This window comes from Chlorocebus sabaeus, chromosome 11, assembly GCF_047675955.1.
Source record: "Chlorocebus sabaeus isolate Y175 chromosome 11, mChlSab1.0.hap1, whole genome shotgun sequence".
NCBI lineage: Eukaryota > Metazoa > Chordata > Mammalia > Primates > Cercopithecidae > Chlorocebus > Chlorocebus sabaeus.
The window spans coordinates 110960806-110974258 of NC_132914.1; the positions used below are offsets into that span (position 1 = coordinate 110960806).

The window sequence follows — 13453 nt, forward strand, 5'->3', positions numbered from 1 at the left end:
CTGTTGCTCTGGGAGGCGAACACAGCAGCCTGTCCCCCAGCACTGGGGCGGGTGCTGTTCTTTGGTTGAGCACTGGGTGAAGTTGTGACTTGTGTTCAGGGTCCACAAAATACCTCGCAGCTCACAAGGATTGCAGTGAGATGCGTACACTATGAGGGCTGGGCAACTGAGCCCAGGAATATAAAATCCTGGGAGGTGGAAGGGTTAAGGGCGCTGGACTCCACTCCTTCAGCCTCACATCTCAGCACCTCTGGGGAATGCAGTCTGAGAATTGTTCACGGGACGCAGTGTTTCCTGCTATCCCTTGCATGACTGCCACGTTTCCAGCTTCCCGTCCTCCTTTTCCACAAAGCCAGAGGGGAAGGAGAGGAGACTCTTTGTAGAGCCACAGCCTGGGAAAGGAGACTGCCTTCTTTCTGGAACATTGGCCGCGGGCTGCTCCCCTCCTTTCCTGGAGCCTCAGTTTCCTCATCTGTGCCACAGCAGTGACAGCCCCTGCCTAGTGACTCAGCTCCCACCTGCGAAAATGCTTTGTAAACTGCAGGTGTGCAAGGTGGCAGCGATGTTATCACCTGGAATCTTTCTGGGGACCAGGAGAAGGGAGGGCTCCTGACAGTCTCCAGGAAAGGCAGGAGCAGCTGCTAGGCAGAACTCTGCACAACAAAATGTCTGCTGTTGGCCTAAGCCCAAGGATGGGACGTGGTGGCCCCCGTGGACCGCTTCCATGAAATCTGCAATTACGGGGAAGTGGGCTTATTAAGGAAGCTGGAGGGGAACGCAGCCCTGGCTTCTAGCAATGCTATAATTAGATTGCAGGGCCCCTTTTACTTTGCTGCCGATCCAGAAGGCCTTGGCCCGGGGCTTGTGCTGAAATACCCCGGCCTCCTGGGTGGCGGGTGATAGCCCAAGCCTGTCGGGGTGCAGGAGGACACTGCCTTTATGTTGGGGGGATGGGGTAACAACAGCTGAGGCTTGTGTAGTGCTCATGTGGGGCCGGCACCATTCTCAGCCCTCACTTAATCCTGGCATCTGCAGGAGTCTGTCCTGTTCACGGTTCAAAGGTGAGAACACCAGGCACAGGGAGGTTAAGGAGGTTGCCCAAGGTCACATTGTGGCTAAGTGGCAAAGTAGTTAAGAAGGGACATGAGCTGGGCGCGGTGGCTCAAGCCTGTAATCCCAGCACTTTGGGAAGCCGAGATGGGCAGATCACGAGGTCAGGAGATCGAGACCATCCTGGACAACACGGTGAAACTCCATCTCTACTAAAAAATACAAGAAACTAGCCGGGTGAGGTGGCGGGCGCCTGTAGTCCCAGCTACTTGGAAGGCTGAGGCAGGAGAATGGCATAAACCCGGGAAGTGGAGCTTGCAGTGAGCTGAGATCTGGCCACTGCACTCCAGCCTGGGTGACAGAGCGAGACTCCGTCTCAAAAAAAAAAAAAAAAAAAAAAAGGGACATGAATGATTGAAATCAGGGGTTGCCAAACCACAGCTCTTTTTTTTTTTTTTTTTTTTTTTTTTTACTGCTACTGTTGCCTGGTCTTGTCAATAAAGTTTTACTCAGCATATGTGCTATTGACAATATGCAAACTAATGGGCATGGCTGTATTCCAATAAAAATTTACAAAACCAGGCAACAGCAGCAAAAAAAAAAAAAAAAAAAAAAAAGAGGGCCATGGTTTGCCCACCCCTGATTTCAATCATTCATGTCCCGTTTTTACTACTTTGCCTTATGAAAGTCCTGTTTTTAATACTTGTCTTTATACAAATTCACTGGTAATCCTTACAGCTTAGCAAGGCCACTGGTTTGATGACCTAAACAAATACAAGTTTGTATTTGTGGCATACATGTAAAAACAAACTTGTGAGTTAAAAATTAAAAAGAAAAGCGTGCAGTCCACCTAAACCATCTCCTGACGCACAGAGGTCCACGCTCTGTGATTTGGGAGACATTTTTTAGTTCAGTGTTATTTTTTTTTTGAGGTGGAGTCTCACTCTGTCTCCCAGGCTGGAGTGCAGTGGCTCGATCTCGGCTCACTGCAACCTCCACCTCCTGGGTTCAAACGATTCTCCTGCCTCAGCTCCCCGAGTAGCTGGGACTACAGGCGTGTGCCACCATGCCCAGCTAACTTTTTGTATTTTTAGTAGAGACGGGGTTTCACCATGTTAGCCAGGATGGTCTTGATCTCCTGACTTTGTGATACACCCACCTCAGCCTCCCAAAGTGCTGGGATTACAGGCATGAGCCACCGTGTCGGGCCTAGGTCAGTGTTTTTCAAATCGCTGAGGTGTTGGGGGGCAAGAGGAGTCTGGGTGGGGAAGGTCAGGCCCTGCACCCTGACTTGGAACAAAGCAGTTCTTGCTTAATCTGTTTAAGACATTTGTTTGGGAAATGGGTTCTGGGGCCAAAGGAGTTTGGAACCATCTAGAAGTGGCTTCAAAATGAACTTGAGGCCAGTGCAGTGGCTCATGCCTATAATCCCAGCACTTTGGGAGGACGAGGTGGGAGGATTACCTGAGGTTAGGAGTTCGTGACCAGTCTGGCCAACATGGCAAAACCTCACCTCTACTAAAAATACAAAACTTAGCCAGGCATAGTGGTGCATGCCTATAATCTCAGCTACTTGGGAGGCTGAAGTGGGAGGATTGCTTGAACCCAGAGAGGCAGGGGCTGCAGTGAGCTGAGATCACACCACTGCACTCCAGCCTGGGTGACAGAGTGAGACTCCGTCTCAAAAAAAAAAAAAAAAAAAATTACCTTGAAATTTTGGAGCTATGAGATTTCCCAGGTCTGTCTACACGGGGCTGTTAGTTCCCATGTTGACTCTTACATTTCTTTTTTTTCCCTTTTTTTTTTTCTTTGGGAGACAGCATCTCACTCCATTGCCCAGACTGGAGTGCAGTGGTGTGATCATGGCTCACTGCAGCCTCGACCTCCTGGGCTCAAGTGATCCTCCCACCTCAGCCTCCTGAGTAGATGGGACCACAGGCCCACATCACCACAGTGGACTGATTTTAAAAGTTATTTGTAGAGATGGGATCTCCCTATGTTGCCCAGGCTGGTCTCGAACTCCTGGCCTCAAAGCGATCTTCCCAGCACAGCCTCCCAAAGTGCTGGGATTACAGGAGTAAAGCACCGAGGCTGGCCCCTCTTAGATTTCTTAACCAAAGAAGGAGAATTTCGCATTATACCTCGGTCCAACCCTCTCTCCTCAACCCAAGACACATATCCTCCGATGTGTTCTCTACCTCTTAGCAGTTAACAGCTTACCGAGTTTAAAGCCAGTTCCTGCTTCCCTCTGAGCCGGCTCTTCCTGCAATGGTCTCAGCGCACACTAGCTTCCTTCTTCCCACTGCTTGGGCTAGAGCCAGGGTGCTAGCCTTGGTTGTGCACACCCCACAGCCAAACCTTTAGGCCACTGGCTGCATCTTCAATCTGTCTACAGGCTCGGGCCACCTCACCCCTCCACTGCCACCTCCCTGCTCTGAGTCGCCACCTCCCTGCTCTCCTGGCCACTGCAATGGCTTCTGAACACCTGTCCCTGCTTCGGTCCTTGTCCTTCTGCTACTGATCCTCAACATGGTGGCAGACTGGGCTGGCTCTGCTCCCCTCCACAGGCCTAGACTTGACACCCAAGCCTGAGCTGGGTTGGCGGCCCCCTGCCCACTCTCCCTGGCTTTTTCTGTGGCCTGGGCTGTCCCCCTCACGCTCCCTTGAGCACACAGAGCTGTTCCCTTCCTCCCGGCTCTGCTCACATGCCACCTCCTCAGGGAGCCCTTCCTTGACCCTGCCAGACATCCCCAGAGAGAATGGAGCCTCAGCAGTGCCAGGGAAGCAATCCTCTGTCCACGCGGGTCTGGGTCTCCCCACATTTGACCACCAGGTCCTCGAGGCCAGGGAGTCTTATCTGCTGTGTCCACTCCTGCATTCCCAGCATCATGGCCATGCCTGGTGCACAAAAGCTCAACACACATTTGCTGGGTGTTTCAGGTTGGAACCTCTCCCTTAGGCTCCTGGTCTATATGAGCCCTGGAGGATGAAGACAAGGACTCAGTCCTTGGAAGCGAACTGTCCTGAAGGTGGTCTCAGGGCTGCCCCCATCACCCCACTCTCTACCCTGAAAACCTATGATGCCTGGGCAATGCCTGGCACTGTCCACAGCCATAATGAGCTGCCACGCATGCCCACTGGCCCGGCATTGATGGCATTTGATATTTAAAAACAAAACGAAAAACACACTGGGGGTTCCATGGCAAGCAGGAGCTGAACAGGAGAACCTCATCAGGGGTGAGGAGAGACAGCCCTTCACCCACGCTGCCTTCAGGACAGGGCTCGAGTCGGCACACATTGGGCCTCCCTGGCTGTAAAGAGGAGACAGCAGTCCAGGCGCCACGGCAGGAGCGAGACGCAGGGTGCGCCTCTAAAGTCCGGCATAGGGCCGGGCCCCTGGTATGTGGGAACTGCCCTCACTGCTCTGGGAGGTAGGGGCTTGGGCTTGTGCCAGAGCGAGCTGAGCGTGAGCCTGGTGGCAGCCCTCTGTGCAGTGCCGTCTTGGGAATGTCACCCACCTCTCCATTTCTACATCTCCCGTCAACTTCCCTCTCGGGCCACCGATTCCTTCAATGAGTATTTACTAAGCATCTACTCCATGATGCAGCACGCACAAAACAGGCACGGACCCTGCTCTCCTGGGGCTTCCGGTCCAGAGAGAGAGGTCAGACATGAAATAAAAACACAGAAACTGTTCACAGCCGTAAGGAGCTACGGAGGCGTTTGGTGTGATGAGCACATCTAACGAGGGGCCTGGGCTTGTCTGGGATGGGGCTTGGGAAAGTCATCCAGGCAAGGTGTCTATTTCAATGGCCTAGGCAGCATGGGTTAATAGATTATTATTAGGAAAGTATTCTATTAATCTTTTATTATTAAGATGGCTGAAAAAAATGACGACATATTATTAGTGAAGCTCAGCGGAAGAGAAGCGGGCGGAAAGCTCTAACCCAAGAGGCCGCTCTCACAGGATGGGAGGATGGGTTACATTCTGCAAGGTGTACCAAAGGGTTAAAGTCATTTTCATTAAAATTTAAATTTCAGCAGGCGCTCACTCTCCCTTCCCCGTCCTTTGAACGTTTGACTGGCAACCATTTCATATTTCAATCTCGGCAGAACAAATTGAATTAGATGTTGAAACCAAGCTCGGCTCTGTTCACCAAAGCCTGCATGCTCTGCTCACACTAATCCTTTCCTAGACGCTGCGGAGCACAGACGGGCGCTGCGAGAGACGGCCCTGCACAAAAGACAAAAAAGACCGAGGCGGCAGGAAAAGGAGAGGAGGAAAAACAAGCGGGCAGAGGCCGCTGGAAATCATCTTCCACCTGATGCATGGGGCTTAAAGCCTAGGAGACAGAGCCTGTGTCCACCCAGCAGGGAAGGCCCATGTGGAGGGACACAGGGCGACCCGAGTTTCTGTCTTGTGTCTGGGGCACCCAGCACAGTGCCTCGCACACCGCAGATGCCCAGCGGGTGTCTGATGGATAAATGAATGAATGAGCGAGCAGACTCACTCTATCAGCCCGTGCCTGTGGCCTGTGCCCGTTCCTCCCCTCTGCAGAGTGGGCCCGGCTATTCTCACCCTCACAACTTCCTGAGAAGTGACAGCATGCTGAGCTGAGCTCAGTGGCTTCGTGGCTCTCTAGCCCCCGTGCCCAGTGCAAACCAGCGGAGGATGCCCCCTCAAGTTTCTGGGGAGGAAACAGGCAGACCTCTGGGCCTGGCTTGGGATCCCACTGGCACCCCAGGATCACCCCATGTTTGCTGGCTCTTTCTTTAAACTGTGTAAGTCTGCGGAATGACCTAGAGGTGCTGACCCAGGGTCCCCAGAGTCTGGTTTTCAGAAGAGACAGTTCTGCTACTGTGGCCACGGAGTCCTCACCCACGTGACACCCCCAGTTGAAAGGGTTAGGAACAGGCTGGGCGTGGTGGCTCACACCTGTAATCTCAGCACTTTGGGAGGCCGAGGTGGGTGGATCACTTGAGGTTGGGAGTTCGAGACCAGTCTGGCCCACATGGTGAAACCTTGTCTCTACTAAAAATACAAAAAATTAGCCAGGCGTGGTGGCTCACATCTGTAGTCCCCACACTTTGGGAGGCTGAGGCAGGTGGATCACTTGAGGTCAGGAATTTGAGACCAGCCTGGTCTACATGGTGAAACCCCGTCTCTACAAAAAATACAAACAATTAGCTGGGTGTGGGAGTGCACACCTGTAATCCCAGCTACTTGGGAGGCTGAGGCGGGAGAATTGCTTGAACCAGGGAGGTGAGCCCAGATCACACTACTGCACTCCAGCCTGGGGAACAGAGCGAGACTTTGTCTCAAAAAAAAAAAAAAAAAAAAAAGAAAGGGTTAGGAACAGACACACAGACATAGCGACAGACAGGCAGCTGCTCCTGGTGGGGTGTTCAGCTGTTTCCCAACAACCACTGGCCCACCTGGGCTTGAACTTTGGTTCTGTGCAGGAATAGCCAGGTGCACAATGTGCTGGTTTGCCTACTGGGGCCAGTGGGCAGGGGGGCACCTCCTACAGGCTCCTTCCTGGATCATAGGCTCCTCCCCAACATGGCACAGTGCTCTGTGAGTCCCTATCCTGCCCCAGCCTCTGGACGTGGGCCCAGCTGGCCTGACATCTGCTGGGTGCAGCCCAACAAGCTTGCCTTGTTTTGAAGTTATTTTCACAATAATGATGGCAACTACCATTACTAAGCACTCACCAGGCATGACACAGTCTGCTAACTACTTTCCATTCATGACCTTCTGTTTCTGTCTTAACCAATCCAATGAGGCAGGAATTCCTGGACCCATTTGAAAGACATGGAACGCAAGGCCTGGAGACACTAAGAGCCTAGAGATTCTAACGCAGGCCTTTGGAGTCAGAGCCTGTGCGTTCCGCTCTCCTCCTTCCATCACCTCTCTATCACTCCTGTCCCTCCTCCAGGCTCCACTGTCCCTCACCGCTGTCCGTTCTCCAGGACCTGTCTGACCACCCGTCTCCCTCCTGCAGTCTGACTGTGTGCATCCTACAGTAGAGATACCAGGGCCCTCCTCACCCATCCAGGGGTAGACCCTTGGTGAAGATGCCACAGGGGACAGAGGGAGAAGGTGGGACGCCTGGAGTTTCTCTTCTACCAGCCTTCCAGGTGCCTGCTAGTGCCCACCGCTGGCCAAACTGAAAACAAGCCTCTTGACAAGGGAGCTTCAGAGACGCAGCTCAAGGGGCCAGGCCCCTAAGACCCACAGCGGGTGGAAGACGGACATGAGGACAGCAGATGCGGGTCTAGCCAGCCCCCAACTCTAGAAACAGCCTATCTCCGTTCCTCCCAGGTTACTGAGCCGCGCTCTGAACACTGGGTCCCAGGCCTTGTCCAGATGTGTGCCTCTGGCTTTTCTGAGGCACGTGTCCCGCTGATCTCCCACCTCCCTGTGTCCCTTTGGCCCCTCTGGCCTCTTGGTGTCACCTCTCCTTTCCCAGGCATGTGCTCTGGTCCAGCCTGTCATGGTTCTCTTTCCTGGCTCTCTGGTGACCATATCGGCAGGGGACGGGTCACAGCCCCTCTGAGATGTGGCTGAGCCAGTTTCCTGTCCCCCTGCAGCAGTCCTGACCTGGGTCAGGAGGTTCACCGCCCTGGAGCAGTACTCCTTCCTCAGTGCCCCCTCGGTGGGTTATTTCTGGAATTTCTCTCCCAGATCTTCTGGGTGTCTGGGTCTACCAACGTCCCATCATTGCTGCAAACACAACCAAAGCTGCCTTTCGGAAAGCTCCCGTGTCCCCCTCCCAGTGACAGCGGTGACTATCAGTCCCTTGCTGCCTTGGCTTGAAGGCTTAGAGTCTTCCAGTTCAACCCCCACATGTCGGACGGAGGAATTTCTCGTAAGACGTTTTCACCAGTCCCTCTCCTCCAAAGGAAGAAGAGACGAAGCCCCTCCTCTGGACCAGGCAAACCATCCAGCTCACGGATCAGTCAGGCCACACTGGCTGCACGAGGGCAGCTGAGCCGGAGGAGAGGAGATGCGGGTGCAGTCTGGTGGGTGTGGCAAGAAAGGGCACCCCGAGATCTCTGTGGGAGTGGACTCCACTACTCCTGCGTGCTTACAGATCTGCCCCTTCCAAACAGCGAGTGCCTGGGGCAGGGGTGCAGAGGCCAGCCTCAGTATATGGTCTCCAGGCTGCCTCATTCTGCACTGCCAATTCCGGGCCAGGCCTGGAGAGGCTGGAAGCTCTTCTCCTCTTGCCACTTTTCATTCTCCTGCAGTTCCTGAACCTCCCCCAGCTCACCGGCTTTTTCTTTTGGCCACAGGGAAGGCAGTGACACAGGAAGGGTCGGACAGCCCTGATTCCCATCATTCCACTGTGTGAGCTCCGGCAGGGGCCTGCAGCTGCCTGGGCCTGAGGACGCTTTTGTGACGGGGATGCTACTTGGATCACCCCATTTTAAAGATGAGGAGACTGAGGACTCAGCAGGTTAAGTCACTTGCCCAGGCTCACGAGGCTGGAGAGTGGTGGACTGTCACGGAACCCATGTTTGTTCATCCCACACCAAGCCCTGGACGATGCTGAATCCTGCTCTGGGGGGAGGTTCTAGAAGCATCCTCTGGGCCAGTTAAGTCAGTGCCCAAAGACACCTGCCTCTGCACCAGGCCCGTGGGTCTACACCTGATTTTTGGTGACCAGCCGGCCATACCCGCTGGCTCTGGTGTTGTGGAAATGTGAGTACAAATTGTATAGACAAGAAGGTTCAGCCAGAAGGAGCCAGGTGCTGTTGAACAGGACATGATCCAGCTCACGGATCTGAGCAGTGGGAAGGCATGGGGTAGGTTCTCCAGCCCTATCATTCCGCACGATTCACAGCAACTTGGGAGCCTGGTCACCTGAGGGTTGGCCTGGGTGTGGTTTAACAGAGACCTCACCATTCAGCCCCTACATCCAGAAGGCTGTGGTCAATGTGACTCTATGAGCCACCCCACTATAAAAGCTGGAGCATGTGGCTGGGTGTGATGGCTCACACCTGTAATCCCAGCACTTTGGGAGGCTAAGGTGGGAGGACCGCTTGAGGCTGCAGTGAGCTATGATCATGCCACTGCACCCTGTCTCTAAAAAAAAAAAAGCAAAGGGCTGGGGAACGAGCCATTCCATCTCTTCTGTTACCACGAATTCTCAGGGATGAGCTTGGATGGCTAAGGGGGTGCCTGCCCTAGAAGACACAAGGAATATGCTTGGTCTTGCAGGCTGCCAGCTCTGTGTGGCCTTGCCTGGGCTCTGGGCCACTCTGAAAACTGGATGAAGACCGGAACCTCATCTCCACCAAAACGCACCATGTTTTATGCACAGAGTGAAGATTCCCACACTCTCACTTGGAGCCCCACCCAGTGATTCTAAATGAAGACACAACAAAAGTGCTGATGAGAATCTTCTCTGGGCTTTACTTGGCTTGACTCAGTTAACTCTGGCACCGTCTATCTGAGGTAGGCACAATTATCACCCCCATTTCCTAGAGAGAAAAACGGAGGCTCAGACAGGACGTCATTAGTCTGAGGTCACACCTCGGGGAATGGCAATGCCTGGATTCAGACCGCAGTCAGATGCCGTGCAGTTCTTGCTCTGCCCTCTCCGTCTTGCCCTCTGGCTGGTGCTGGCACAGACCCTTCCAGGCAGGAGGCTGCGTCTCAGGCTGGAGAAAATGTGAACACGGGCACCTGACAGAAGCCTGAGGATGCTGTTGGCCAGCGGAGAGGACCTTGATGCATTTCACAGGGCTCTGGGCCCATGAGCAGAACGCATCCGCCATGAGTGTCATCACTCGGATCAGCCGGGGAGCCTGGCGTCTGGGCTTGGAGCTCGATGCTTCATGAGCTGCTGGGAGGCTTCCCTGGGTGACTGAACCAGGGCTCCTGGTCCCAAGTGATGAGGATGGGGCAGGACAGAGACCAAGTCCCAAGCTGTGAACAGTCCCTTGGAAAGCCATAGGTGGGAATTCTAGCTCAGCAGCCCTGGAGGGAGAGTAAGAACAGGGCTCAGCATCAAGCTCGGCGCTCTTCATGCATTATTGCGTTTATTTCTCTCTAAAACCTTATGAGGTAAGAACTAGCTAGCAAGGGCAATGCTGGGCCCTGGGAGATAAGGAAACTGGGCCAGGGTCTCCCAGCTTGAGCTTGGAGACGGGGTTTCATGTCCAGGCAGCCTGATGCCAGAGAGCCAGCCCTCGTCCCCTCACTCTCCTGGGGTGGGGACAGGGGGAGCAGGGCTCCTTGCTCCCTGTGCAGCTGTCCCCAAGTCTCTCTTCCTAATGTGGCTCTTCCCTTGCACTCCCACACTCCCTGCTCCCTTGCGCTCTTCCGTGTCTGCCACAGAGCAGGTGCGCAGTCCGTGTCTGCTAGAACGTATCACTGGTGAAACCCAGGATGCCTGGGCTGTTGGGCAGTGGCCTGAGGCCTTCCTCATCCCCTGTCCCCTCCGACCTTAGACCAGTGCAGGGCGGGGCTCCCTGCCGCTCCCCGCCCCACGCCCCAGCCCACATGGTGGGGAATGCAGAAGCTGGAGCGGCTGTCCGGGTCCCCAGGGCCCCAAAGCCACGCACCCTCTCGGCGCCAGCTCACAGCTGAAGGGTCTGCTCCTCGCTGTCGCTGTCACTGCCTTCCAGCTGCTCCAGGATCTCGTCCAACACCACAGACCGCTTTTTCTTCGGGGGCTCTGTGGGAGCCCAGATGGCAAGAGAGGAGAAAAGAACAGCCGAGAGGGTTGGGAGGCAGGAAGAGAGAAATGACAGAGGAAGGAGGGAGAGGGGAGAGATGAGCAGAACAAGGGTGCAGGGAGACAGAAAAGCAGTGAGAAAATGCGAGAGGGAAGTCGGGGGGGGGAGTGGAGGGAGAGAAGATACAGAGGTGGGGGAGAGAGGATGGGGCAATGAAGAAAGACAAGGAGTAGGGGAGAGAATCAAAGGGGGAATGAGCAGGAGAGAGAAACACTAGGGTTAGTCTCAGCATCGTCATGGCGGGGCTGCCTCCCTCGCACTCTCAGAAACTCTCCTGCTTCCCTGGCCATCCCCTCCCCATCTTCCACCCACAGGGGAAAGGATTCCCTCGAGAAAAAAGAGGGGGGGGGTCTCCTGTGCTACTTCCTCACAGCAGGTCAGAGCTTGGTTTGGAGGAAGCTGAAACCCTTCAGAGAGGCAGAGCCAAGCAGTGGGCCACGGCTGGGGAGACAAATAGAAGCTGTTTCTGTTTTCCTAGAGGCCAGGCTAATGGTGTAGTACATGGCTGGCATAGAGCAGGTGCTCAGTAAGTTGTGGGTGAATAGAACAGATGCAAAGCTCAAGGATTCCAGAGAAGGCATGGAAGGAATGACAATTAGAGGTGGCTTTGAAGAGGAGGACTATTTGACTTGGGCTTTGAAGAATGCAGAGGAGTTTTCTGTGAGGAGAGGGAATTCAGGGTCATGAAGAAAAGCATGGAGGTAGGAAGGGGCACTGTGGGCTCAGTCCTACAAGCACCTCCTAATTAGGTACCATCATGAGCCACTGCTCCATTTCTGTCAGCAACCCCACAAGCAGGTGGTACGCAGGTGGCGGAAGTGAGGCACAGACAGGCAGGCCTGAGGTCACCCAGCTAGGAAATGGTGGAGCCAGGATTCGAACCCCAGTCACACCTAAATCCACAGTCTTTCTGCTTTTCATGGAAGTCTCGGGTGCTGGGCAGAGAACTCCAAGGGGATCAATGGTGGCAGGAGAGGATGTGTGGGGTCCCTTGGCCCTCCAGGAAAAAAGTGAGGCTGGGATCCAGGCTGGCTTCCTCTGCCAGTCCCTCTGCAAGTCTAACCACTAGTCAATGGGCAGCCTCGCTCGCAGGTAAGGCTTGATTTGTACAGAGGCAGTGTAAAGAGGCTGTCCAAATCTCCTCCCTTTCCATGGCTCAAACACCTCCCTGAATAAATCACGCTGAGGCCCTTTACCTCTATCTCTCCACAGGCTGTGAGCTCCCTGGAGCTCAGAGCAGTGGCCTAGCCTTTTCTACCGAGACCTCCCCAGGGCCAGCACAGTGCTTGGCCAGGAGATGAAGACTTGGTTTCCCTTTGTGTGTTCCTGGGCGAGTGATTTTACCTCTGAGACTGTTTCTTCAATCTCATCCCTCCCAAATCAATTCAAACACTGACCTCATTTCTCTTCAGCTCCATGGCTATACCCCAATCCAAGTACCTCTCAGCCCCTCACTAGAGATCCCCCTCCCACCACAGGATCCCTCTAAACCATGTGTGTCAGATGTACCACTCCCAAAGACCCAAGTTCCTCTGGAGGTGTCACTGGAGCTGGCCCACCTCTCCCTGCTCAAGACCTTTGCACTGGCAGCACCCAGATCTCCCTCACCCTCTACCCCTGAGCTCCAATGCCACCCCACCCCCTGGCACTTTTTATTATCCACACTGCTGCAGGCCTTTCTTTGTGTGGGATGTTGTCTCACTCATTGCTGTGTCCCTAGCCTTAGTACACTGCCTGGCACCCAGCGAGTGCTTGTGAAATATCCCAGAAAGGGGAATGAGCGGACGGAGCAAGGGTGAGAGAGACGGCAGAGCCTGCCCCATGGCGAGGGTGTGGAAGGTGCGGGAGGCGCCCACCTGCCTGCCACCTGGGAGCCTCAAGGCCTGGCAGCTGTACCCATCATTGTTAATCATGAAAAGGGAGAGGGGGACAGGGTGGGCTGGGGTGGTGGGGACTGGTGGCCTGGGGTTCAGATGCCGGCTTCCTCTCCTTCCTCACGCCCTCCTAGACACTCTTGGTTTCCTTATAATCGCCAGTCCTGGAGGTGTACAATGGCCTCTGGAAATTGAATTTGTGGGCAGGTAATAGGAGCTGGAAAATAGAAACGTAACAAAACAGGGCCTGCAGGCAATCGCTGGCACCCCTCCCATCTGCTAACATGGGTTGGGGTGGCAGCTCACTCCTGGGGCGGGGGTCCCTGCCTTCCTGGGACAGGCCTGGCCTGGGGTCTAAGGGATGGCCAGCAGTGGCGGCATGGGATTTTTTCTTCTTTCCCACATCCTGACAACTAGGAGGGACAGGCGAGGGGCGAGTTCTCGCTCCATCCTTTGTGTCGGCTTAACCTTTAAGATATACCCGGACTTGGGGCGCTTCTTCCCCGTGCTCCTGCACCCCTGGGCCGCACCACCATTGCCTCTGGCTTCCTCTGCCCTCCCTCCTAGGAGTCCGGTCTTGAATGGCAGCCAGAGGGAGCTTGTTAAATCCTCCATCACGGCATGCCGCTCCTTTGCTCAAGCCTCCAGGGACACCATCTCACCTGGGGAAAAGCTAAAGCTGTCATGTCGGCTGCCAGGGCCACTGAGCAGGCTGCGCCCCCTCTCTGCTTCCCTCCCACTCTGCTCAGGCACTCGGGCCCCTTCCTGGCTCCTGGCTC

General features: G+C 54.7%; 1 protein-coding gene across 1 annotated transcript in view; it reads right to left on the bottom strand.

Annotated features, from left to right (window-relative positions):
- Positions 1-9449: 9449 nt before the first annotated feature.
- Positions 9450-13453, bottom strand: part of RBM19 (RNA binding motif protein 19) — a 141609-nt gene continuing 137605 nt past the window's right edge. Inside the window, exons 24-25 of the mRNA XM_008004832.3 lie at positions 10627-10739; positions 9450-10039 (exon numbers count right to left, since the gene is read on the bottom strand). Of these exons, the coding sequence (XP_008003023.3) occupies positions 10642-10739 (98 nt within the window). The 3' untranslated portion in view covers positions 9450-10039; positions 10627-10641. The remainder of the gene's footprint in view (positions 10040-10626; positions 10740-13453) is intronic.